A 26,706-nucleotide genomic window follows, 5' to 3' on the forward strand; every position below is an offset into this window, starting at 1 on the left:
AATACCAACCAAAGGCGACCCTTTCCGAAAAGTCAAATCGAAGTTTTAGCTGGAAAGCGAATCCCTCTTTCAATGGCGTAGCCAAGTGGCCATTGATGCGTTAAATAAAAAGTTCAACTAAATATTTTTCAAAAGCAAAAACCAAGCAGCTATGTGACGAAGAGGGGAGAGCCGATTTTTAGGGAGTGGGAAAAGTAATGCAAAGTTTGCACACGGGCCACGGGGAAAACCAGGGAGCAAAGAACTTGAGCAAATAAGCAATAAGACAACTAACAAGTGAAAACTGATGGCTAAGTCGGTGACTTGGCCCAGGGGATACCCTGCTGAAAGATCCTTTAAAACTCTTTAGAAACAAACTAGGGATTCGCAGTGAACTTTTGACTTGAGGCCTGTTCACAGCCTCGAGGAGGAATTGATTTTGTTTATAAGAAATTAAATGATATGTAGAAACTATAATTGTTCCTTTTCTTTATTCTTATTCTTTATTATTATTTTTAACCCAAAAACCATAATACATGCGTTCACCACTACGTATACGTGATAAATATCACCTCCCAGTGTCATCAATTTGACACTTGAATAATCGAATTGAATCAATTTGATTCTGAATATTTTCAAATGTCAACCACTCTATTTATTTAGGTCCTTCCCTCAGGATGTGCCATTGCCACATTTTACAGGGTAAAAGCGAGTAACAGTTGCCCATTCTCCCACCGAATAAGCCAGGCTCCTGTCTCCTGCCCTGCTCTCGGTGTAGGTGACTCTATGGCAGCAGCAGCCTCCGATCTGCTCCGGAAATGCCCATACCCACACGCCCAACCCCTCCCTCGATGCCGCCACTGTGTCAGGCTCTATCCCTCGGCCAGGACACGTACACAAACATTTCATGGTTCAATAAATTTGCTGCCGAGCGTACCGGAAACTTTGCGAAAAATACATTGGGAAATGCTCGTCGTCGTTGCAAAGGCAAAGAAATTATCTGTAGACCAGGACCTGCACACAAACACACACACACACACTCACAGCGAGGATGCACGCAGGCACCTGCACACTCACACACACACACACATGGAAAAGGAATAAAGTCGTATAATTTTGCAGCCGAGAAAGAATTTTTTCTCGCTTCCTTCCTCTATTTCCCAGCTACAATCATTTCTTCTTCTATGCCATTTTTGCAATTTTTATTCGTTGCAATTTCTGGGTTTTTTCCGCTTGCCATGTTACCCAGCCACGCCCCCTTATTATGTATTTTGGCCTACTTTGTGAGGCGTTGACGTTAAATTATGCCGTTATTTTTGCACCTTTTGTGTGTGTGTGTGTGTGCGAAGCAAGTTTTGGGTGTTGTTGGTTTGGGTGTTGGTAGATCCTTTTAATATGTTGCACAAATAGCAATTAAAAATGCAGTTAAGGGGAAATGCAAAAGGATTTTAGCCAGTCAGTAATTTATGGTTTTAATTAGACCCAAAATGAAAACAGAAACGATATTTATTTGTTTTCCGTTAAGGCTTTTTAATAGGATAATTTAATATGGGGAAACACGTAATGTAATTATTTGAATTTAGTTACGAATTATCTATCAAAAAGTCGGTGAGTAAAGAAATAAATTTAGAATGTATGTTAATTTCATTTGCATTTTAATTTCCTCTTACTTTCTGTCAAACACTCAAAACACTAATGAATACAAATATTTGTTATTTAATTAAACACCCTTAAATACCCATAAATATTTCCACAAACTCTCCTTCACAACCTACTGTTGATATACATTCTCGGAAATATTTGATCCTCCAGAAAGTTTTTCCTCCTTTTCACCCTGACAAAAAGAAAGAAAAATAGAACCCTTCGGTGCCTGGTCATTCAACATTTATCGAGAACCCGCACACGACTCTGTTTGCTTTACCCCCCAAAGAACCGGTCATTAAATATTTTATTATTACATTTTCTAATAGTTGGTTAAGAAAGAAAAGGAAAACATACCACGAAATGTCGCAATTCGGGTCGAGGGTTGTAAAATTTAATTTATCAAACTTCTGCTACGCTGCACTTTCACCATAGAAAGAGAGACAGGGAAGAGAGGGAGGAAGGAGACACCACACGGAAACCGGAAGGCGGAAGGAGGAAGCCTATTCTGTGCCTGCACTTCCGCTTGGAGTAGCATTTGTGGAGTGGTTTCGTGGCTCCAACACTGGTTTGCAGCAGGATTTAAACGTCGTGTGTCGTGTCGTGTCGTACAGTGTGTGTTATTTATAATGCGACGCGCCGCCAACTGAACAACACGAGTTTATTAGCCAGCGCAATTTACGAGCTGCGCATCACAATTCAACAACCCCCGCTATATGCGTGAAGTTTTATGTGCAGACCACAATTTATATATCTATCCTAAATGGGAGCAGACCCAGAGGAAAAACGTGTGCAGTCAGCCGGACGGAAAAGCCTATTTATGGTATTTGTTTCTCGTCAGCCAGGGGTAGGTAAAGTTAATCTAGGCAAATGGAAATCAGAAAATGTACAAATTAGGAGCCATAAATGTGATTAACTGTGATTGATTTTAGGTTTAATATCTCACGAAAACGTATTGTATCCAACGAGAATATAAACATAAAAGAGAGCTCCCTACAGAAACAAATTTAACATTTAATAAAACAAGTCCTCACCACACACTGCACAGTGGTCGAGCTTGTATGGAACAGCGGCCATAAATACTTCTAGATGTGCTATCGCTATGAAATTTTCACCAAAAATCTAGAAAAATGTTTTAAGTATATCCACAAAAAATTGGCCATATTGCTCGTCTATATCATATAGCTGCCATAGGAACAATCTGTTAAAAATCAAAATTTAGTATGAAAAACTTTTTTGTTTTTCAAAATATCTTAACCAATTTTACAGATTATATGTTTGGTACAGGTTTATGCATTTTTACCAAATTTGGTTAAAATCGGATCACTATATCTTATAGCTCCCATACAACATTTTTATAAAATTATTTTTTTCCAAGACCTAACTTTAAATTTTTAATTTTTGATCACTTAATGAGAACGTTGGTGAAATATAAGTGCCCAAAAGTAAAAAAAAAATTATTAACTTATATATTGTGTATTTAATTTGTCCAGCAACAAACGTACACAGCTTAATGGGGGGTAAGGTTAATTCGGTGCAAAACTGCCTACTTTTCAAAAAATGTTGTGACGAAACGGCTAAAATTAGCGTATTGAATTAAATACCATATAATAACACAACATTTCAATAATTTTTTGTTAATTTTTGTATTAAAAAATATTTACATGCTTACGAGTAACAGCGAATCTCCTAAGTCCCCACAAAAAAAGGTTGTTCTCGGTGTATATCCTATTCTAACTGTCCACAAAATCATCCGATATCCAAAAAATGTATTGCATTCACTAAAGTATAAGTGCCCCGAGGTACTCAGGTGACGTTTTTATTTTTAACATTTTTTTCCGATTTTTTATCACAACCCGGATTTTTGGCTAAAAAATTAGGGTAATTTGTTTTGTAATGGCAAATGTGCAGCCGCAGGTAGCCGCAGCTGAAGTAAACATTTTTATAATCTGTAAATATCAGTTAATAACGACACATAAATTTCATTTGGGGGCAACGGGGGGAAAATAGTTAAAACTTTAAGTAAACACAACATATACGAACTAAAAAGACGCACTTTTTTAACAAAGATTTACACGAAACACAACACAAATTATATATATATTTTTCTGTAAAAATAAAGTATATACCTTTATCTACTATATTCAGTCCAATTGATTTTGGTTTAACAGCGTTTTATATTATATTTTAAATTTTTAAATTTGGTCTGTGCACTCCACTGCTGACAAATTAAAAGTCCATGAATATAAGTACGCTTTTGTCAATCTATTTTCAGAAAGTCCCGTTGAAATTCCAAGCAGACCTTATTGCATGGTAAAATTTGGACAATTAGCTGATAGAAAAACCAGGTTTCGCTCGAATAGCTCAAAATCATTTTTTTTATTTTTGTCCTATTGGCCCGACCACTGTGCACTGGCTTGTAATCCTCTTAGAAAACCATGCACTAATCCCCACTGCAACATGGTCGAAAATCAAGATCTGCCACTAATTAAAGCCACGCCAAAAGGTATGCCATGCAAAGTGGAATCGACTATAGTAACCACCCATATACATCCTCATCTTCATCCTATTTACCCCGCAGCCACTCTCTTCTTTGCCCCAATGGAACCTCTTTGGAAAGTCTGAAACTAATGCACGCCAATTTTCAATACAGAAAATCGAACTTTCAAGTGGACGCCTCCCTGAAACACCCCGCCATCCGTTGAGTTTTCCGAGGGGGAAGGCTCTCTATTCAAGGATGGTATATGGGGGATTGGTATTGGGGGACTGTTATTGGGGGAAACTGAGGTACTGAGGGATCTGCAGACGGCACTTGGCGTGCATTTCTATTTTGCTTGGCCGAAAAACTCTTGAAACTATTATCGATGAGGCAGGCGCCCCGCTGAGTGGGCTGTAGGGGGGTTATTCCGAAGTGGACGAGGGCGTCACTGACACCGTCAATATTACTGGAGGAGGGTGTTGCAAGGGCTCGGGTGAACTTAAAAAAAATGTAGGGACCATTTAAGAAATTGTTATTGATATTTTTTGATAAAATATGGTTTCAAAAATTTTGTAAAATTAAATAGCTACAGAATTTAAGGGATAATGAAATAGTTAAATGTATAAAACCACGATTTAATTTATAAAAAACAAAATATTCAAGTAGCTTATGAAATCTTTAAAACATTAAGACCTTTTCTAAGGCCTTTATATTTAACTTAAATCAAAAATAATCCATTAATTACTGAAAATATCTATCGCTAATTACAAACAAATTCTTTTAAATCAATCAAAAAACATTTATTTTTCCTAGTGTATAAGTTACTGAGGACTCCAACGATGGCGACGGCAACGAACGCGTTTTGTGCGTGTTAAAGCACACAAGGAACATAAAAAAAAAAAGAAAATATGAAAATATCCTTGCAGCTTAAAGGCGGGGAAAACGCGCAACTCCCGGCCTGCCCTGCCCCAGCACTTTACCACTTTTTATGCCTGGCGATAAATTAAAATTTTTATTAACATACTTTCTCCGGGCAGGAGAATAGAGGCAAGAAGTGCTGGAAAGCAGGAGTCGCGGACCAAAAATGTCAACTTGTCCGGTACTTGTCGGGCGATGCCCGGCCAGCAACGTGGAAAAAGTGGAGGGCTCTTTATGACTTTTGCAAACGCACGCTGAAACTTAAACTGACCCCACGCCGCCATCGCTGCCGCCATTGCCGCCATTGCCTCTGGCTGGAGCAGCCTTTACAATTATAATATGTTGACGCAGAAGCAGCAGCCCCAGGAAATGCATCCAACTCTGGGAGAGAAGGCTAGAAGGATGAGGATGGTGCCTAGGCCGCCACCGCATTATCTATGCATTATTGTGGCTCGGCCATTGGCCATCTGCCCGGCTGCCGTCTCAGCAGAAAGTAATATTCTATTAAATTATGTATACGCTTTTGTTGGCGGATTTTGTAAAGTGAATATTCCACTTGTCGAGCTCAAGAGGGATGCAGAAGCAGCAGCCGAAGGAGCTTTTATGAAATTTAATAAGATTGGAAAGCCAATAAGCATGAAAAAAGCTTGAAGTCAAATCAGTTTTTTAATACTTTGTCAAGAGAAAACTATTTTTAATACAGTTTTTCTAGTTTACCAAAGGAATTGTTAAAAATTTACTGTTTGCATTGGTTATGTCAATAATTATTATTTATTTTACAGAGAAACCTACGTATACGTAATGCCGCGAAAAATAATACATAAATACGTATACGTAATAACGCAACTAAAAAATATAAACACATATACGCTATGCGGTATTTATTTTATGCGCATTTAATTAAATATTAAATTAACCATGCATAATATCGATCTGGTGCTTAAAGCGGGGACAATGGTCGTAAATGCTGAATGCGAATGCGAAATGCGATTGCAAAGCCCCGTGTTAAGTCCCCTACCTAAAGGACTCGACGGGAAATCCTTGGAATGGCACGTAGACAAACACCCCCCTACCGTTCGGGTGCAATGCGTCGGAATGCAAATATTTTTCACTATAATTGAAGCGCGACAAATGCGAATTGTGAGCGAATGTGATTGCGGGGCTCAGGCGACATTCAATGGATTGGATGGATGGTCGATCGGTTGGGTGTGTGGGCCTTCGCAAAAAGAGGTAAAAGAACACGTATTTAATGCACATGCAATGCAATCATCCAATTTCGCATGCAAACAAAAAACCATTTGTCCCATTTAAGAGGCAAGGCAACATTTACAAAATTGATTTTAAATTGAAAAAAAATATATATGTATATATAGTAAATACGAAAAATGTCAGGCGTGCTTATAATTGCAGCTCTTCGTCGAAAAATACATTAATGCGTGCAAGTAAAATAATTACAGCGCAGTAAATTGCAATTGCGGAGAGAAGAGCAGGGAAATCGAACAATTGTCGCACATTAACCGCAGATGCGTTCTGGTCAAGGATGAACAGGGATAATAAATGGGGCCGGATGGATGGGCGGGTGGGTGTGTAGCCCGGATTATGAATGGGTTCATCGATCCCCCGATGAACGACAATTCCGGTTCACTTATTTCACTTCGGGCCACAGCCAAATTAAGCAAGACAAAGGAAGTCCACAGCTTAATACTTCCTCCCCGTTCGCCTTTCCCCTGTGAATTTATCGTTTATCAGTGTTTGTCGAGGCAACAGCTACAAGAGCAGGAAATTGAAATTGCAATTTTCACTTAAGGCCCAGGAGAGATGTCATTATAACGGAGAAATATTTAAACCATTATGGAAATGGGCTGATAATGGATAAACCATTTTTCAGGAAGTATGTATATGTAAGCATTAATTGTGAGGCATTAATTTTGAGAGGAAATTGTACTATTATAGCTTATATGGAAATTTATTGCTCAATAAAAAAAGTCAAGACTACTTTCATAGTTATTCGTAAATATTCTTAAATGATTTTAATGATTTTTAGAATAATAATAATATTTCTAATAATTTGTGCTTAAATTAAGACCTAACTTTGAAAAGGAATTCTAATTTTCACTAAGTCTAAGGTCTATTATTTTCACTCTCACGCCCTTGAACATAGGAATTCGACTTAACTTAAATAAGCTAACTTCCTCAATTTCAAATCCCCTTGTTAAAGAAGTGTTCCCCATTGTCACTGATTTAACATTTGAAAGACTTCGTATGATCGGCAGTTTAAACTTTACGATCCTTATTTGCACATTCACACCAAAAATATGGCCAAGACACTTGGTTTACCCAAGGCATTTTCCCCGAATTTTCTTGCTAGCTTCGCCTTACGCTCCGCCGTTTATTGCCAGCAATTTTTTCTTTTATGTCAACTCACCAGACACAAGAGTTGATGAATTTGGTCGCTTGGCAGGATAGGCGACCTCCTACACTCTCACACACACACGGCAGCGGAACTTGGTGTTGGTGTTGTTGTACTGGTGTTTTGGTGTGTTTATTTCGAAGCGCGCCAAAAAGTATGCAATGCGAACTGTGAGTCTTGTTCGGTTTCCGGCTGACGACTACTGACGACTGACGACCAGTCGACTGGTGTGCTGATGCTTGATGCCCGATGGCTGATGGCTGGTAATGTGATTAGTTGGGCCTCGTCTATCGATGCTAGTGCGCTGCCACTGTGTGCGGGGAAATTTTAATTTAATTATGTCGCTCTCGTTTCAATTACGAAAAACCGCTCGCAGCGCAGACACGCACTAATAAACAAAGGCCAACAACAATAACCGAATGGAAAGGCGAAAGGAAAACTAAAGAAAATGTGTCGAAACGAACCAACGATGGTGTTTGCTCTACTCCTCGTCTGCCCCTTCTCCTCCTGGCTTTTCCGCTTTTCCGCCTTCGGCTTTCCGCCTTTCCGCTGCTGCTGAAGTGCTGGCAATCGAATGCAACTGCCTTCCAAAAGCGACTGAAACATGCTGCATATGCCAAGGCGCTCCGTGAGCAGTGAGGAACGAGTGGAATTGGACTGCACCCTCGCTTTGAGTGAGTTCCGAGTGCAACGTTTGTGCGGGAACGAGTGGAAAGTGCTGTGAAAAGTGGGCAACACCTGTGCAGAGAGAAAATAATATGGCCAAAAAAGGAAATCCGTTAAAAATTTGTCTAAAAAATTCAAAAAAATGTTTCAGGAACCAAAATCAGTGTAAATATCTTTTTCTTTATTTTATAGCATAGTTTTAGACACATTTTTAAAGGATTTGGAAATTGGAAATTCGTTAGAAAGCAAACAAACCCAAACCCAAACCAGATAAATTGATCCTGTGGTCGCCGTCCGTTTTAATCTTAATAAAAGTGTTTTCATTTCATATTTCATTTGAGAAAAGAATTCCATTAATACAATTTTTAGGCCTATTTTAGGTTAAAACTTAACCCAAAATGTTCCCTGTGTCCGATAGTGGTGGTATAAGAAATGAGGGGGAATGTTGGGGGTCTTCGAACGGTCGGTCCTTTCTTTCCTTATCGTCCCGAAACGGACAGTGGAAATTTTAATTGGGTTTGCCCAACTTGCAGAGCACAATTCAATTGAACCCAGCCCGGCCGCATGGAGCTCATTAAGCCAGAGAGGGTTGGAAATTATATCGAAAGGCCATAAAGTTCTAATGATTGCCACAGGGCACTTTTGGGGTAGTTTCGTCACTTGCATGGCCCTTTTGGCCACACAGGAAAAAAGGTAATTTCCCAAAAACATACATCAAGACCAATTATTTTTGGGAAACATATATCATTAGGATCTAAACCGCCAAGGTAACGTAATAAAATTTTTATAAAACACGATGCATAATTGTGAAATCAAAAACTTTAGAAAAAGAGCCAAGGAGCTGCTGAGACAATCATTAAAATTTGTGATAACGTCACTGGGACAGGACAGGGCATCTGGGCATCATCAGCCGCTGACACAGAAACACTTTTACCCGCTGCACTTTGCAAAATGGCTCCAGCCAACATTACCTGAAAACGCTCCCAGAAGGCATCACTCTCCGTCCGTTGACTGCCATCCGGCGAAGTGGGAAAGACTGACACTGCATAAGGGCGCACCAAGGGCGCCTTAACACTGAATCCCGACCCCCTCAATCCCGGCCAGAAGCCCCTGACAGCGCTGACTTCTACGCCATGTAGCAGGTGTTTCCATTAACATCAGGACAATAAAGGCGGCGCACGCACTGCAATATGCAACAGTTGCAGACACGCAGGAAAGCAGCCCTGGAAAGGGACGCTGCATATTTGTAGGTAGTTGTGTGTAATCTATCCATGAACGTCGCTTCCGTTTTGCCTTTTATATGCTTAACGCATCGTTTGGTGGACGCAAATTGAGTTTCAGTGTTGATGCAATATCTGCTCCCGGACGGATGAATGGATGGATGGATGGCTGGCTGGCTGGATGAATGGATATTTGGATGGATGGCTGGGATATATCCTTTGCCGGCACTGTGTTATTGATGCTGCCATCGATTGCGAATGCCGTTTGGCAGCAGGCTTCATCCCTTTATCCCTTGTATCCTTCATCTACTTTGTGGCTTTAAGCGTGCACGAACGCAAACGAGCCAATTAAAACTTTTAGCCTGACAACTTAATTAGCAAAATGCTCCAATTATGCGATTGTCATAAGACCACTGACAGTGAGGATGCACGGAGAAATCAGAGCGGTATCTGAATGACTGAAATCCTCTGATGAAGAACCGATTTAAAATTAGCATGCTTTGAGGCAGCGAATTAATAGAAGTAAAAACAGTGGTAAATTAAGTAAAATGTAATTAAATAATATTGTAAAATATTTTATTAAGTATTTATGGTATAAATCTTTAGACACATTTCAAAGGATGTCAAAACCATAATCATATCTGTAGCACTTTTATGGACTTACAAACATTTTCCTATAAATTTAACACCCTCTCCAAGGGCATTAACAAACAGTTCCTGGCTATGGTGATTCCGTTCTGCCTTTTTATAGAGAGAGAGTGTGAGAGCAAGAAGCCTAGGCAAACTATCAAGTGCAGAGCCTCCGATGCGTATTATTTTCAAATGCCTCACGCAGGATGTGTCCCCGTTTCGAGCAGGAGCCACGCCCCATACCTCCCCCAACCACTGCCGCTGGCGGAAGCCACCGAAATGCTGACAAAAATGCTTTTGATTTGTGTGCCACTCCCACACCTCCCACACACACACACACACCCGATCTCATTAGAATCCTGCGACTGTGTGCGCATCAAAGTGCAACTAGCAGGGAAAGAGATAGCAAACAGCAAACAATGGAGAGAGAAATGCAATTTATGCGTGGGGAGGCAAGCAAAGAGGCATGGAGGCGGCTAATAGGATTGTGGCTGTAATTTTTGCGAGCCCCTCGTTTTTGGCCATCTTAAATAAGCAGCCAATGCGTGGTGGCCTGAAATTAAGGTCACAAAGTTCGATATTTAAGGCATTTTACTTAACTCTTCTTAAAAAGTTGAACTTACAGCGAAACTAGAAATTAATTGAACAATAAAGCAACTTGGAACGTGACTTTTACCGTGACAGCTCCATGCGTAGTGAGTATAGGTTTTAAAATAAAGACCATTGGGCAATTCTTATCAAAAGCCTATTGACCTTATCGGCCATATCAGGATTGTGGTCTCATGGTGCTGATGGGAAATAAGGCTGCATCAGCAACTTGTTCATAGCCTGAAAGCAGTTAAAACGCCTTGTCACACTGAGAGAGCGCATTGGTACCGTAAAGTCTGTACCCGTGGAAACTCGAATGACACCTTAACCTACCTCAATAGTTATCAATACGTCGAGTGGCTTTGAGGTAGTGTAATCACCTGCTAGAATGGTGAAATGGTTGGGACTCCCTCCCAACGACTATAAAACCGTTAGTCTCGATTCAACTCGCTAAAAGCACGGACAGAGCTAGCAAAATGATCGGAATAGTGCTGCTAATCGGGGCCGTGACCCTTCTGTATGTTTACCTTAAGTGGACATTCAGCTATTGGGACCGCAAGGGATTCCCCTCGGCGGGTGCCACCATTCCCTTTGGTGTCCTGGACTCCGTGCGGCAGGGAAGGCGATCCTTCGGCATGGCCATTTACGATCTGTACAACTCTACGAAGGAGCCAGTGATCGGAATGTATCTCACCATTAGACCAGCCCTGTTGGTCCGGGACGCCCAGCTGGCCCACGATGTGCTCGTCAAGTATTTTGCCAGTTTCCACGATCGCGGCGTTTACGTAGACGAGGAGAATGACCCAATGTCGGCGGGGCTATTCTCACTAGAGGGAGCCAGCTGGAAAAATCTGCGCACCAAGCTTTCGCCCTCCTTCACCTCTGGCAAGCTGAAGGCCATGTTCGAGACCTCCGATGCAGTCGGCGATAAGTTGGTAGCCCACTTGAAGAAGCAACTGCCCGAGTCCGGGAGCAAGGAGGTGGAATTGAAAAGTCTCATATCGACGTAAGTACGGCAGTCGCTGGAAGACCTGATAAGATTGTGTCGGAGATATTGGAAATTGTTTTGTTAAAGATATTTTTTTTGAGCAAAACAAATGAAATGGGGAGCTTTAGATATGATCGTAATTTTATCATAATCACCGGACCTTATCTAAAATATAATTAAATACTAAATAATGCACTTAATTTGCCTCCCCAGCTATGCCGTGGATATAATTGCCTCGACTATTTTTGGACTGGATGTTGACAGTTTTGCAGATCCCAAAAATGAATTTCTCCAGATTAGTAAATTAGTAAATCGCAACACCTTTTCAGACATTGTTCGTGGCGCATCATCATTCCTTTATCCAGCGTAAGTTTTATATTTTAAGTCCTCAAAAAATTAAAAGTATTCAAGCAAATATATTTCGTTACCAGCTTGGAGAAGCTCTTTGTGAAAATCGGATGGAAACAGGAAGCATTTGAAAGGATGAGGGAACTATCCAATCGCACCGTAGATCTCAGGGAGAAGAACAACATTGTTCGTAAGGATCTGCTGCAACTCCTCCTGCAGCTGCGCAATCAGGGAAAGATCAGCACTGATGATACCGTGTGGACAGCGGAAAGCTCAAAGAATGGCGTAAAGTCCATGTCCAAGGACCTTATTGCCGGACAGCTGTTCCTCTTCTATGCCGCTGGTTTCGAAACCACGGCCAGCACGACTTCATTTACTCTTTACGAGCTCACCCAACACCCGGAGGTGATGGCCAAGGCGCAGGAGGATGTGCGCCAAGCCATCGAGAAGCACGGCGGTCTGACCTACGATGCCATTTCGGACATGAAGTACTTGGAAGCCTGTGTGATGGGTAAGGCAGCCGTCGTAGTGGAGTTTAATAAAATTACATCTTTATTTCTGCAGAAACTGCTCGCAAATATCCTGCTCTGCCCATCCTGAACCGAGTCTGCACGCAGGATTATCCAGTGCCGGATAGCAAGCTGGTGATCAAGAAGGGCACACCCATTGTGATATCCCTGATTGGAATGCACCGGGACCCGGAGTATTTCCCCAATCCACTCACTTATCAGCCCGAACGCTATTTGGATGAGAACAAGAACTTTAGGCAGGCTGCGTATATGCCCTTTGGGGAGGGTCCTCGCCACTGCATAGGTAAGAGTTCCGTTCGGGAATTTGAATATAAACATATAAATAAACATGTACTTTCTATTTTCAAGGCCTGCGCATGGGTAAGGTGAATGTGAAGATAGCTGTAGCCAAGATTCTGTCCAATTTCGACCTGGAAATTCGCAAGGAGAAGCGCGAAATCGAGTTCGGTGCGAATGGAGTAACCCTGATGCCCAAGGAGGGAGTGCCTGTGCGGATCTCCCGAAAAAAGTAGGCTAAGGTTTCCTTAAACGCAAATATCGCGATTTTTGTTAAAACTATTAATACCGCTCGGCATGTGATAAGGGAAGCTATATACTTCATAAAAAACTAAGAAATCATCCATTTAACTGTGCCTAGATATTTATATATATATAAATTGTTAGGGGTTTCCTTATATCCAAGAAATATAAAGATTTTAAAATATTTTAAGCGTTACATTGGCCTTGCCAGACTGTTTTCTGCTCATCACAATCTGTGGTGCTGCCACCCCCAGAAACATCGCTTGCTATCGATAACTTTGTCTTATCAACTATACCAGCCTCTGGTCACACCGACAGATGACGCTCAAATTTAAGCGGAAAACTCGAAAAAAAGCAACAAAAATCAGACGCTACCACAAAAACAAGGCAATATCCATTTAAATATCTGACCTAAATCGAGAAACTCATAGTTACCGCCGCCGCCAAGATGCCGCGCACCAAGATACCAAAGAACTCGAAGCGCAACCGCGATGTGGCCAACCGCGAGGAGAAGGTGCGTCTGTACGAACTGAAAATGGACTCGCGCCTGATCAGCATCGACTCCCTGGAGTCCAAGTACCTGGCCGCCGTCGACAGCCAGGTGAAGACGCTGCTCAGCCAGGTGCAGCGGGAACTGGGCGGCATGAAAGTGCCCGAGATGCTGCAACTGTTTGCCGAGCTGGACCACTTCAGTGACTTCAAGGCCAGCGATCAGACGCAGCTGCTTGCCTCCATGTCTATGAGCTCCAATACCACCGATGGACATGCCGCCGTAGCCACCACCGCCGTTGGAAGTCGCTATGATGAAGGTAGGTACAGGATTGAGTAAGCCAGCTCTGGAATTTCTGTTTTTTAACCACTCTGGGGAAGAGGAAAAGGGCGGTAACTTAACCTTTGGCCAGCAAAGGCACATCCATGCCTTTAATTTTACTTTTAACTGGTGTCCGGCTTCGTGACTAACTCAACTTTGCTTTCTAACACCGCACACACACACATCGCACTTTTCATACTGCACCACCATTACCACAAATCCCGCGCCGGTCACTGTACATCTAGGCTACCTTACAGAGGACAGCAGCCTCGGGGCTAGCGGTGGCAGTAGCCTGGCCCCCCTAACCGGCTCGCTGCTGCGCTCAACGAAGGCCATGCGTACGCCCGGACCCCTGCACTCGGCCAGGGCTCGCCGTGCACGCCGTAGTCAATCCGCTTGTGGGGATCTCAATATCCTCCATTCGGCGAAGCCGCCGCCAATTTCCAGCGCGGCAACAGGAACTCGTCATTCACGCAGCAAAATGCGTACACCGATGGCTTCGCGCACAAAGGCCTTCAGTGCCGATCGCACACCACTCGCGCAGAAGCAAATGCGCGCGGGATCGCCTACGACTCCGCCAATGGCATTCCTACGCTATCCAAAGCCCGGCGAGGTGGCACTCTCCAAGTTCGGTAGCCCCATGGTGGCTCAAGTGTAAGTATTGCCTCATGTACACCTGGATACCTAGATTAATTGCGTACTCTTTGTGGTTGTTAGGATGCCAGACAAGTTCGCCAATGTGAACATACCCATCCGGAACGGAGTGCTCAACCTGAGGCCCAAGAAACTGGATGCCGGCGAGGTCGAGCTGAATCTGTTGGAGAATCTGGACGAGGACACCTATAACCAAATAAAAACGCTGCACGAGAATTTGCAAATGATTGTGAATAAGGCCAGCCAGGCGGGATTCAAATAGTTGCCAATTTTAAATCCGTACTCCTAGGATATAACTCTATATCATATATATACATTATTTTAGTATGTTTCGTTTAAGTTCAGTTTTGCATATTTCTCGTTTAGTTCAAGTGTATTTTCGTTTATTCATATATTCCCATGTACTTTCTGTATGCCATAAGATTTTTTAATACAAGTTTAAAATACAATGTTTCATTAATGTGACAGAGATCGGAGTTCTAGAATTTAGAGCGAGCCTTTGTAGATGTAAGGTTCATAAGAAAATCCACTATAACTTGTTCTTACAGCCAAGTTATTTTAAATAAAACAATATTTTGTATTCGCACAATTTTGAGATTCATTTGTACGAATTGTTACTATTACTTGCACCTTTAAGTAAAGTAGATTTGATTGATTTTTCAGCGTTATCTCTACCAATTGATTAGCACTTTCATAGGAAGATAAGCCAAATAAGCTCCACAATGGTATAAATTGCTCTGGCTGATGCAGCTTTAGTTTTATTTAAATTTAAGTCGTCGCTCTGAGAACTATAATTTTTACAGCAGGATGATGAAGCTGCTTCTCTTGATGTTTGCTTTGGTCTCTTTTGTTGCCATTTCAATGACTCTGAAAAGTGGTTTGTAACACTGTACCTATCTTTATAGTCTAAACTGAATCGAGATTTTATTAATTTATAAAAATCTGCGGCCAATCCTTCTTTCTTTCTTCTAATTCTAATTCTTTGCTCTAATGTCGAAATTGGTACTTTGGTGAAGCAAGCAAATTACTATTAGTCCAATGAGAGAGGTAGCGTGCAACCCTGTATCTTAAAGAAGTAAATACAAATAAATCACCTTCATCCTGTGAAGGATGCGGCATTGATCAATATACTTCGAAACGGACCTGAACCACCATATCTTCTTATGATTTTGGAAGTAAAGTTTCAATAGTGATTAAGATCCTGATCCAATTACAAACTGCGATCTTTTTTTCCTTTCTTATTCTGTTGTACTAATTAAACAATCTGTATATTATATATTTAGATTCCCGTGTCTTTAATCACATGGCAAACACCTCTCACTCCTGATAGCCTTAGTTCAGATTTGAATTCCACGGAATTCGGCAACAGCAAAAAAAACTTTTCTTATCGCATTTTATTGAGCTACAAGATCACTCTGAGATGGGTATATGTATAAAATGCTATATAACGCAGACTTCAGTTGTCTTTTTGACTGTGAGAAGCATGCTTCGACTGACGGCAATTGTTTCGATCCTGTGCCTGGCTCTCCTTGGGGTCCAGGCTACCAAATTGTGCGGCAGAAATCGCCAATGCCAGTGTGTACCGCATCATCTGTGCAACATTGGCTTCAAAGACGAAGGACCTGTCCTGGATTTTGAAAAGAAAGAGGGATGCGCCTCCACGGAAGCGTGCTGTCCTCCCAATAAAATAGTAATTTTCATATCATTAAATAACATCTCAAAAGAATCTAAAGAGTGCCAATGTGCAATTGTAGTTGCAGGAAAATGAGGATAACTCTTGGATGAACCCACCAAAGAAAACCGAATGCGGCCAAGTGAACTCCAAGGGTCTGACCTTCAGCATTCAGTCGGCTGATGGCTTCGCTCAGGAGAACGAGTTACCCTGGATGACAGCCGTGCTGCACATGAACAATTCGTACTTGGGCGGTGGCTCCTTGGTCGCCTTTGATGTGGTGCTCACTGCTAATCATATTACTAGCGACTTTGACAGCGGTGACCTCGTGGTGCGGGCAGGCGAATGGGACTTTGGGGCCGATACTGAGAAGTTCTCCCATGTGGACGTAGGAGTCCGAATGATCGTGCGCCATCCCTCGTTCGACAGGAGAACTGGGGCCAATAATCTTGCCCTGTTATTCCTCGAGAAACCGCTCGAGGCATCGCGCCACATTGGCCTCATTTGCCTGCCGGCGAGAAACCAAAACTTTGACAGACAATGGTGTATCGTCAGTGGCTGGGGCAAGGATGCCATCGAACAAAACTCCTACATGAGCATCATGAAGAAGGTGAAAATACCAATTGTTGACTCCCGCACCTGCGAGGCACTCCTGAAGCCCCTACGAAGGACAAATTTCCAGCTCCACGACAGCCTGCTGTGTGCTGGCGGCGAGTTGGGCAAAGACTCGTGCAAAGGTGACGGTGGCTCACCGCTTGCCTGTCCACTCCGAAGCGATCCCAGCCGCTTTGAGCAGGCTGGCATTGTGAACTGGGGCATGGGCTGCGGTAGGGCGAACACTCCGGCAGTTTACACGGATGTGGCAAAGTTACGCACTTGGGTTGACGAACAGATCAAAGCCCACTCCAATGCTAATGTTGAATTTAATGATGATGATGAGGACGATGATGCTGGGGAGTATGACAGCTCAAATGACTCATCCACTCAAACTAGGTTCTGGCCTGCAACACCACAGCAGAATCCCCCAAAGGTAGACATGAAGACAATCAGAAGCGCTAATTAGTCTGTATATTTGCCTTGTAACTTCCTTGAGCTCAATAAAAATAAACGTATTCTTATTTCCCTTTGTAGTTATAGTTATATTCTTATATTTCATTTGAAAGAGAGAGCTGGGCTACACAAAATCATGGAAATAAAATAACACGTAGGTAAAATTATAATAATGTTCTTGGAAATAAAGATCGGTGACCATAGATGCTGCTGATAGCAATTAAGAAAAATAATATACCAGAGTTCCAAGAATTGAGATCAACCGTAACGTCGAACCCAGAAATTAATAACTAGATTGTATATATGTACATTTATATTAGCTATAAAAACAAAAGATTATAGAGTAAAGCACGAATTTATCAGGTGGAGAGTCTTGCATATTTGTGTTAATTAGTTCTGTAGCCTAGATCCTAGTTTAAAGATAGCAGAGTGCAGTTGATGTTCCTTTGCTTGTACATAGCAGGTAAAGCATGTAAAAGAGAGCGTAAGAGATATTTTTTCTTCGACAGGACCCCCCTTCTTTTGAGCTGAGAATGAAACAAAGCTATGATAATATTATTACGCTTATTTCGTTAATATTTTATTTAGTCTTTTTCATTTTCTCATTTTCAATTTTTTTGTTCAGTTGTTAAACATTAAGTGAACGTGTCTGTTGTTCTTGTTTCTGTATGCTGCAGTACGCTTGCATTTTCTTGTATAATTAATTAATAAATTTAATTACCTTTATATATATATATATAATATGTCGACTTTTAAGTACAAACAATAGCGTACAGAATTTCGTCTCGATTCATATTAAATTTAATTGTTTTAACATTTTGCTATTGTGTGGCAAGTGTGTGTGTATGTGTGAAAATTCTCAATTATTCTTGTTTAGTACTTAGTTAAACTAAAGTATTTTGTGTTTTCCTTCAAATGTAAATTCAATTGAAACTTCCCATCGCTTCATTTCGTTTATGTGAATCCTTAGACAAACGTTACATTTACACATATACAGAGTTTAATTTATAAATTATCATTAATCTTGAATGTGTTTTAGTGTGAAAATTTAGCTCTTACTAATTGTTTCTTTCCGTTTTTCTTGGTTTCCTATTAAATGTGAAATGCAAAGGTGTATGTATAAGAGTCGAGGGATCGTGTAATATCGTATATATAGTGACAGTTATAGCTACATAAAAATACAATATATAGCAAAAAGGTACATCATATATGGAGACTTAAAATATACATTCGTTTTTTACTGATTTACATAATACGTAGAGACAAAGACAACATATGTGAAAGACAGGGACAATCAATTGATACAGATACACGTAAACAGTGACAGTGACAGTGAACGAACAGTGACAGGTGACAACAACATAACACTCAGATTTGTAACATTCATTAGGATCATAGATTTGGGGCTTATGGTTTGTGTTCGGATAGGTGTGGTTATTTCCTATATTAAACATTTCAACTGAATCCCAATAACCAAAAAAAAAAAACAGCAATAATAATCGAAACAGTTAAGAATAAGATTAAAACCATTTTCAGTTTAATTCAGTACAGTCTTCACTCCAAATCACGAAATGTTTGTTATGTATACAAGTGGTTGTATATGCATAAAATAAGAGTTTGATGCCTAAACCATATAAAATCCATATGTGACAATTTGAACTGAAGTTGCCTGCTTCAAAAAATCCAGCCTAATGCTCAGCCCTTAGAATTAAACATCCGTTTCGGTTCCTAACAGCGTTCCCCGAACGCATCTCTAACTACACTTATCCCTCCCAACTCGACCTCGACCCACCTTTTTTCGCACTTTTTCAGGACTCCCAATATTTGTTTCCTCTTTTTTTCTTTTTGCGTAACACAGCCAATCAACAATGCCTTCCTCCTTCTTCAAGCCAACCGACTTTCTTGTACCAATTTTTGTATACAGACTGAAGACGAAATAATACAAATGTTGAGTAATCAGAGTTAAGTGTTCCATATTCTGGGTGAGATTTGTATGCTATATATATTGCTCTCGGTTCTGCTTTGTGGTTCTATTTTTTGCTTTCGTACAAATATCTACTCGTTTTTATACAAAATTGTGCTATTTTTCGCTATTCCCTTTCGTTTAAAACTATTTGTTTTGAGGCTGTTGTTTAGAATTCGTTATAACTTTTAAATGCTAGTTAATATATTTCATTTGTTATGTATTTTTTTTTTTGGGCACTACTCATTGCGGTTCAGGGCATCTTGTTTTGTTTTATTTTGTTGTATTTAGTAAATAGTATTTTTTGTGTTTGTAATATTAAGTTTAACAAATCTTTGTAGGCTTTATGCACGGGTACAGGGCGTTGCATTATATTTGTTTTGTCTTCATATTTTTCCGGCTACAATAGGTATTATTATAATCGTCAGAGTGTGATTTGGTACAAATTTTATGGTACTAGGTTGCAAATATAATATATTAACTGAATTCATCCGTGAAACTGTACAGATACACAGAAAACAAAACGTCCTACTTGTTTCAGCAGAAACCAATTTACCTCCACTTAGCCAGAGCTGATAAATTAATAAATTAGTTCTTATATGCTGGGTATGTACAGAGATGTGTATGCATGAATTTACATATATCTAAAGTGCGTAGTGTTAACAGAATAACTTACCGAATCTTAAGTAGTTCTTATCAAAATTAAGTCCGCTTTTCATTTACGTAAATATCTGTGGCATAGAGCTAGGGTTTGTTAGCATTAAGTGTGTGTGTGTGTTTGTTAAGCTATTTCCTTAAGTCATCCATGAAGTTTATACCGTTTGTAAATATTCTTGTTTACTTTTAAATATATATATATTCGAAATAATCGGCTATATTTCGTTATGCTTATAAATTAATTAATTTCATTAAATGCTTAAATTCATTAATGCACTTTATATGTACTTTTTGTGTTGCTGTGTGTGTGAAATTTACTATATCCTTACCCCATATAAATATATATATATTATATGAATAACTTGCATTAAAACTATGTTATATGAAGGTGTATATATAACGCTAAATGCAGTATACTTGTGTATATTCATTTGTCATACTTATACTTTCCTGGTTTGAGGTCTTGTCAGTATAAAAACTAAGGGGACATCGTTTTTTACGAAGTATTACTTTGAAATTTCAAGTTGTAAGATGTAGCCTTTTAAGATAAAAACTAAATCCTAAGCTAATTATTTATGTGAGACAATTGTAATTTAGCTAGCAGCGTCTAAAAATTAATTTCTTCCATAGTTCTTTTAGTATTTAGAACCATTTGCATTATTTTTGTTATTTTGTTATTATTTTTAATTAGGGATTATTAGGTTAATTATATTCTTATAAATTTGTATTTTTATCATATCATTTTTTGAACTTAACGAGAGGTATTTCTATTTTCCCAAGTTTTAATATCGCCTTTTTTCGGTATTTTCGTTTATTCCCGTTATTTGTGTGGTTTGTCGTTGTTTTTCAGAACTATTAAAAAAAAACAGTAGAAAATATAAGGTAAATAAAAACAATACAGTTTTAAATATATATTGTATGTAAATTTTTATTTAGGGCTTTGCAGTTTTTAAACAGTAATTTAATAAAATTATAAACTAAATTTATATCAATAATATTTGTATAGCATTTGTATCGTTTCTTCTTTAAAATAATATTTATAACGATTGAACCCAACTTAATAGACTTAAAAGATTTAAACAAAATCAAAAATCAATAAAAAATTACACAATAGAAAACGTGAGAAACGCTTTTTGCGTTTCCAGAAAGTGTTTTGCGTGTGTTTATATATATATTTAGTGTATAATAGTTATTTTTTAATAATTAAAATGGTTACAAATTACAAATTATTTTAAACAAAACCTGTAAAATAGCCTTCACATGAAATTGCAACGCCGACTTTGCTTTGCGCGCTTTGCTTTCTCGCTTTGATATAAAAAAGTGTTTAAAAGTAATTACAATATTTATTTAAAAACGAGCATTAACTAAATTACGAATTACATTTTAAGAAGCAAAATTAATTAATAGTGAAAGTATATGTACAGTTATAGGGATTATGGTTGTTGTTGTTGTTGCTGCACTTAGCTTGGTCAAAGAAAAATGTTCGTGTCCAATCGGTAAGTGAAAATAAAAAACAATACAAAATATTTTCAGAATGCATATAAATATGTTCAAAAGATGCAAGAACATATAGCAAAGCAACCAATAAGCAACATTTAGTATATAAAATTTAACAAATTATCACACTGAAAACAAATTCAACACTAATTTTAAATATACATTTGCCATACGCTGCTGCTGCTGTTTGTGTTTTACATGGTTTCTCCTCCTCCCCGTCGAATATGGTATACATTATGTTATCGCTAGAGAATAGCCAACTCTGCTGCCTCTCCCATATGCTTTACAATAGTAATGTTACATATATATATTTTTTAAATGTACATATATCAATTTAACAACACCCCGAAACGGCCAGCACTTATCGCATAACTAATTACGTTTTCCATTTTTTCTTGTTTTGTATATATAGCTCTTAGCGTTACATTATCTTTATCTTTAAACGTAATAAATATGCATTTTTTATCTGAATTTTTTTTTCGTTTTCAGATTTTTGAAAATATTTAACTATAGCGTGTGTGTGTGTGTCTGGTATTTATATAATTTTTATGCAATTTCTTTTAGACGAGGTTCCCATTTTGCTTTAGAATTAATATTTGCTAGTATTATAAAATAAATATATTTAGGTATATATATTTTTTAAATAGTGCTGCTAATATTTTAAATTACATTTACATCGCGTCGCCTCCCTCACTTTATATCCTTTGATTTTCTATTGTGTGTGTCGCGCGTTGCTTGGAGCCATAAATGCGTGGGTGGTTCCTGCTGCTCCTCGGGGGTCTCTGGCATTAGGCACCTTAGGGTCACCTTGTAGCACTGCTGGTGAAGAAGTCAGCTGTGGGGGGGGGGGGAAATGGAATTATTTACAGTTTTACCTAAATAAGTTTAATAACAATAACTTGAAAATTTCAAGTTACTTACGCGTCTCGAAGCTGAAGCCCATCGTTGGATCTGGCGGCGTGTTGAGCATGGAGTTGTTGCTGACATTGCCGCTGCCCGTGGGCGTGAGATTGCCCATGGCGTTTGTACTGTTGGCCACACCCCCAACCACTCCGCCGCCACCGCCGATCCCCGGTCCCTGCTGCAGCGGACTCTGCGGCGTCTGTCCTCGCTGCACCACTCCGCCTCCAACGCCGGCTCCGCCCGTGGCCGCCGCAGCCGCCTGCTGGGCCCGCACACTGACCACTGCACGCAGCTCCTGCTTGACGAACTCAGAATTGGCACTGCCACCGGCCACTCCGGCACCGCCATTGCCAGCTGAAAGAGTGGGGAAAAAACGGTTATTGGCGACCATGCACAGTCCACAGACAGAGGACACGACTTAGGGCTAAGTTTTAGTCACATTTTCGGCTCAAAGATCTAGACATAAAAACAAAACATACACAACAGAATACGATACATGGAACATAGAGTTGGCACACAGAAAATCCAGGATCGGGTGAGGGGGGTTATACATACATATAATATCAATAAACATAAAATTTGTCCTACAGACATAACCAATATTTAATAAAACAAATCGAAATGTTCTAGTTCTTAATTTTCGCTACTTTTTTATTTATTAAATATATTTTTTGGAATATTTTTGGTAATCTTTTGAAAATTTTATTGGCTTTTCCCCTCTTACGACTTAATTGGGTGCCCGGGGTTATGTTTTTTTGGGGTGCAACGCGCCAGCAACTATGTATTATTTTTATGTGTATGTACAGCTCAACCGACTGGCCTTACGAGGGGCGGGAATATACATATACAGGTTATATACAATGATCGTACAGTTATACAGATATATCAATAGGCTTATGTGTGGGTTAGATTCGTTGACATGTATGTGGTGATGTGTGGTGGGTTTTCCAGCTTAAATGTAGATATTTTTATACCCTTGCAGTGTATTACTAGAATATATCAATAGTCTTTTGAATACTCTCACTCTCATCTACTTTGAGATATGACCTTTCTTTATTTTTTCAGAATTTCGGTTTTAATTTTATGAAAATCGGACGACTACAGATCAGATGTGTGTTTTTCAGATTTCAATTTACAATGTATTTGAGCAGAATGGATCGATTCTTAATGATCCAATTGCCAACTGCAAGGGTATAAAAACTTCGGCGTGCCGAAGTTAGCTTCCTTTCTTGTTCTTTGTGAATTATGGTACAGAGAATAATGCGCCCAACAGCTTGGAGTTTGCTTTACGATGCGTTGCCATTTAAATATATACACAGATTTCAAGGCAGGGTGATATTTATACAGCGATCTTGACGTGAGTAGTTTGGATGAGTTTTTCGGGTGGAGATGCGAAAGAGAGAGAAGAGCGCAGGGGCTTACCGGTCTGCACCCGACCATAGAAATCATTCGCCTGCTGCTGCTGCTGCTGCGGCTGGGACTGACCATAGCCACCGCCGTAGTTGCCACCGCCCCCGCCGCCGAGACCAATGATGCCATTGCCGCCGCCACTGCCCATGCCGCCCACGCCCATCATGGCCGGGTGCGGATGCGGATGCGGCGACATGCTCAGGCCGTTCATCAGCTGCTGTTGCTGCTGATGCTGCTGCTGCTGATGCTGTTGTTGCTGCTGCTGATTGCCGGCGGCGGCTGAGCTATCGGTGTGGTTGTTGCTGCTGCTGCTGATGCCCGGCGAGGAGCCAAAGCGTGGCGAGCCTGTTTTGGTTAAGCGGTTGTTTTGTTGGCTTTTGATTAAAACTAGGTTCAGATCATCAACTGTTTGTGTGTGTGTTTGTGGTGTGTGTGTGTGTGTGTGTGTGTGTTAAGCTGTCTCTTATGTTTTTTAATGTTTAGTATGTGGATTAAGGGGCGCTTGTGTTGAATCCCATGAGATTCCCATCCCTAGATGAGCTCCCTCCTAAAGGACATTATTAAACTCAACTCCTAGACACTCTACTCCTCTCTTAGGCTAAGAAGAACTCCTTCCAGCTATGCTGTGGATCCTCACCTGGCAGATGTTGCGTTGCCTGCGGCACGCTGCCCTGTCGTTGCAGTCGCTGCAGCTGGAACACATTGACGTTGTTGCCGCCGTAAGGGGACTGAGGACCTCCAAAGCCATCCGGCGTTGTGGCCCCGCCACCGCCTTGCCCCTGGAACGAGTTCTGGCGCTGGAGGGCTGCCGCTGCTGCTGCCGCCGGATTGCCGCCAACGGGTCCAACGGCTCCTGGGGAATTCAGGCCGCGTCTCTGGTTCTGTTGGTATTGACGCGCATTGTACGGACTCACGCCCTGCAGCGCGGCCATGGAAAGGCGTTAATTGGCTGGACTTTTGAGGGGATCTCAGATCCCAGATCTCAGACACTTACCTGCAACTGTGCAATGAGCATGGGATTGTGCTGCTGCAGTGTCCTTCCAGCACTGCCACCAGGTCCCCCTCCTCCTCCTCCGCCACCGCCGCCACCGCCAGCTCCCCATTGCTGAGGACTGTTCTGCATGCCCGGCGACTGCATTCCCGAGTTGGAGCCGAAAGGCGTGTTGGAACGTACACCATCGCCCACCTGTTGCTGCTGCTGCTGTTGCTGGTAGGCGAGTTGCTGCTGCTGGGCATTGTTCTGCTGCTGCTGTTGCTGCTGATTGAGCTGCTGCTGCTGCTGCGGAGACAAGCGCTGTCCAGGCTGCGAAAACTGTGGGGCATAGCCTGCGGAGGGAAATACAGAAAGTGAGTATTTAAAGCCTTAGGAACTACAACCCAAAAGCTCACCTTGGTTGGGCTGAGGACTGTAGGGCGTGCTGCGACCCGGACTGAGTTGCTGCTGCATCAGCGTCTGAGCAAAGTTCGGGCTGAGCTGGGCGTCCGAGGGCAGGTTGGTGCGAGATAGGGACACATTGGGAGCCACCGTGGTATTGAGCAGCGAGCCAATGTTGTTCAGGCCCGCATTCATGCCAGCTACAAGGATGAAGAGATGAGTTTGTGGGTTAGGTGGTCTCCTTTGAAAGCTTCTTCCCAATACTTACTGGCATTCTCCGGGACGAGCAGCTGCTGCTTCTGCTGCTGCTGCAGCAGTCGCTCTTTTTGCTGGGCTGCCGCCAGCTGCTGCTGCTGGCGCATGTTGCGAATCTGCTGCTGGGCCGGCAATACCACTCCCCCGGGAGTGGCCACCGCATTCATGGGTCCCCGTCCGCGTGCTGGATACATCGGTGGCGGTCGCTGGAATCCCTGGTTGTTCTGATTCCGTATGGCCTCCAGTCTCTGCATCATGTGCTGGTTCTGCTGTTGCTGCTGCTGCTGCTGCTGCAGACTAAGCATGCCCGGATAGGCGGGTGGCTGCTGTTGGAGATGCTGCTGCTGGCGCTGCTGCAGGGCCAAGAACTGTTGCTGCTGGTGTTGCTGGTGCTGGTGCTGCTGCTGCTGGCTCATCATCAGTTGCTGGCTCAGATCGTTGCCAAAAGCGGCCGACTCGACATCTAGCATCAGCGATTTTTGGATATCGCTAATGGCCGAGGCCTCCGAGGGGGCGCTGGTCACGATGGGCGTGTCATCGGGATAGTACTCCATGACGCTGTCCAGCAGCTTGGACAACTCCGAGTCGCCGTCGCCCATGAGGGCAGCCGCTGCCGCTGCCGCAGCTGCAGCCGCCGCAGCCGAAGTGGAGGCCGCTGTGGTAATTGAGGTAGTTGCTGTGGTCGCCAGTTGCTGTTGTTGGAAGGGCAGTTGCGGCGGCTGGAGCTGCTGCTGCTGCTGCTGGCTGAGGTAGACATCGTTTGGCTGCTGGGAAGGATTGCTGGCGGCCTGCTGTTGCTGCTGCTGCTGCTGTTGTTGCTGTTGCTGCTGCTGCTTGCGGTTGCGATTGGCCGCCGCCTTGGGTCCGGTGCTTCCGGCGCTTATGAGGTTGCCAGGAGCGGCCAGAGTGTTGCTGGAGCTGGTGATATCCGGCAGCGTCTTCACCTGCAACGGCTGCTCCGGATTGGGTGCTTTGGGTGTCTTTGGCGGATTCTGCAGCAGCTGGGCCAGCATCTTGTTCTGCGTGCACAGCTTGCTGGGCTTGTCCTCTGAACGCTTGGCGGAAGGATCGTCGTCCGGCTCGTTGAACGAACGCTTGCGACTCTGCGACGGATCGCTCTGGATCTTGAGCATGGCCTTGAGGTCCTCGGTGCTCATGTTGCCGCCGGCATTGCCCCGATGCATGTCGGGATTCTTCAGCTGTCGCATCAGCTCGCTCTGGCGGGAGTTGTTCATAGAGCCAGAGCCACCGCCACCGTTGCCGTCGTCGTCCTCGGTCTTCTCGTTGAGCAGCTGTCAATGGAGAGAGAGAGAGAAAGCTCAGTGAGCAAGGGCTTTCTAGCTGAAAGGATTATCTTACTCACCTTGAGCAACATGGGATTCTGCGAATTGCCGGCCTTGTGCAGCATGGAACTGGAGTTGGGGCCTCCACGACCCATCGGGCCCATGGGTCCAAACATTCCCAGGCCTCCAGGCTGGCCGCCCATCTTAAAGCTGCCGCCGCCGAGCTTCTCCTCGTCACTGCCCTCCGGCTTCAAGTACTG

The 26,706-nt window shown here is 42.0% G+C and overlaps 5 protein-coding genes and 1 long non-coding RNA gene across 8 annotated transcripts in view; 3 read left to right on the plus strand and 3 right to left on the minus strand.

Annotated features, from left to right (window-relative positions):
• Window positions 1-8,020, minus strand: part of Ggamma30A (guanine nucleotide-binding protein subunit gamma-e) — a 40,484-nt gene extending 32,464 nt beyond the window's left edge. Inside the window, exons 1-2 of the mRNA XM_017177537.3 lie at window positions 7,892-8,020; window positions 7,443-7,737 (exon numbers count right to left, since the gene is read on the minus strand). The gene's annotated coding sequence lies outside the window, so the exon portion shown is untranslated. The remainder of the gene's footprint in view (window positions 1-7,442; window positions 7,738-7,891) is intronic.
• Window positions 8,021-9,872: 1,852 nt separating this feature from the next.
• LOC108082147 (uncharacterized) lies at window positions 9,873-10,637 on the minus strand. The gene is made up of 2 exons (XR_001770976.1): window positions 10,567-10,637; window positions 9,873-10,496 (listed from the first exon to the last, which is right to left on the minus strand). It is a non-coding gene; the product is annotated as an uncharacterized lncRNA (long non-coding RNA).
• A 343-nt stretch (window positions 10,638-10,980) lies between these two features.
• LOC108082103 (probable cytochrome P450 6d5) lies at window positions 10,981-13,100 on the plus strand. The gene is made up of 5 exons (XM_017177399.3): window positions 10,981-11,537; window positions 11,733-11,885; window positions 11,951-12,378; window positions 12,432-12,680; window positions 12,746-13,100. Exons 1-5 carry the CDS (start codon window positions 11,008-11,010, stop codon window positions 12,907-12,909), a joined length of 1,524 nt encoding a protein of 507 aa, XP_017032888.1. The 5' UTR covers window positions 10,981-11,007; the 3' UTR covers window positions 12,910-13,100.
• A 111-nt stretch (window positions 13,101-13,211) lies between these two features.
• Window positions 13,212-14,970, plus strand: borr (borealin-related). Its single transcript, XM_017177601.3, has 3 exons — window positions 13,212-13,725; window positions 13,973-14,381; window positions 14,445-14,970. The coding sequence occupies exons 1-3, from the start codon at window positions 13,365-13,367 to the stop codon at window positions 14,641-14,643; spliced, it is 969 nt and encodes a 322-aa protein (XP_017033090.1). The 5' UTR covers window positions 13,212-13,364; the 3' UTR covers window positions 14,644-14,970.
• Window positions 14,971-15,842: 872 nt separating this feature from the next.
• Window positions 15,843-17,183, plus strand: LOC108082121 (phenoloxidase-activating factor 2-like). The gene is made up of 2 exons (XM_017177422.3): window positions 15,843-16,071; window positions 16,136-17,183. Exons 1-2 carry the CDS (start codon window positions 15,865-15,867, stop codon window positions 17,114-17,116), a joined length of 1,188 nt encoding a protein of 395 aa, XP_017032911.1. The 5' UTR covers window positions 15,843-15,864; the 3' UTR covers window positions 17,117-17,183.
• Window positions 17,184-20,624: 3,441 nt separating this feature from the next.
• tai (taiman) overlaps window positions 20,625-26,706 on the minus strand; it is an 88,390-nt gene continuing 82,308 nt past the window's right edge. The window contains exons 8-15 of one of the 3 annotated variants that reach the window (XM_070283405.1): window positions 26,527-26,703; window positions 25,177-26,455; window positions 24,923-25,108; window positions 24,528-24,859; window positions 24,171-24,414; window positions 23,546-23,878; window positions 22,142-22,477; window positions 20,625-22,055 (exon numbers count right to left, since the gene is read on the minus strand). In XM_070283405.1, coding sequence (XP_070139506.1) covers window positions 22,024-22,055; window positions 22,142-22,477; window positions 23,546-23,878; window positions 24,171-24,414; window positions 24,528-24,859; window positions 24,923-25,108; window positions 25,177-26,455; window positions 26,527-26,703 — 2,919 coding nt within the window. In that variant the 3' untranslated portion in view covers window positions 20,625-22,023. Of the gene's footprint in view, window positions 22,056-22,141; window positions 22,478-23,545; window positions 23,879-24,170; window positions 24,451-24,527; window positions 24,860-24,922; window positions 25,109-25,176; window positions 26,456-26,526; window positions 26,704-26,706 lie in introns of all 3 variants that reach the window. The other 2 variants (XM_070283404.1, XM_070283406.1) reach the window with 2 other exon arrangements.

The sequence above is a fragment of the Drosophila kikkawai genome, chromosome 2L, assembly GCF_030179895.1.
Source record: "Drosophila kikkawai strain 14028-0561.14 chromosome 2L, DkikHiC1v2, whole genome shotgun sequence".
Classification (NCBI taxonomy): Eukaryota; Metazoa; Arthropoda; class Insecta; order Diptera; family Drosophilidae; genus Drosophila; species Drosophila kikkawai.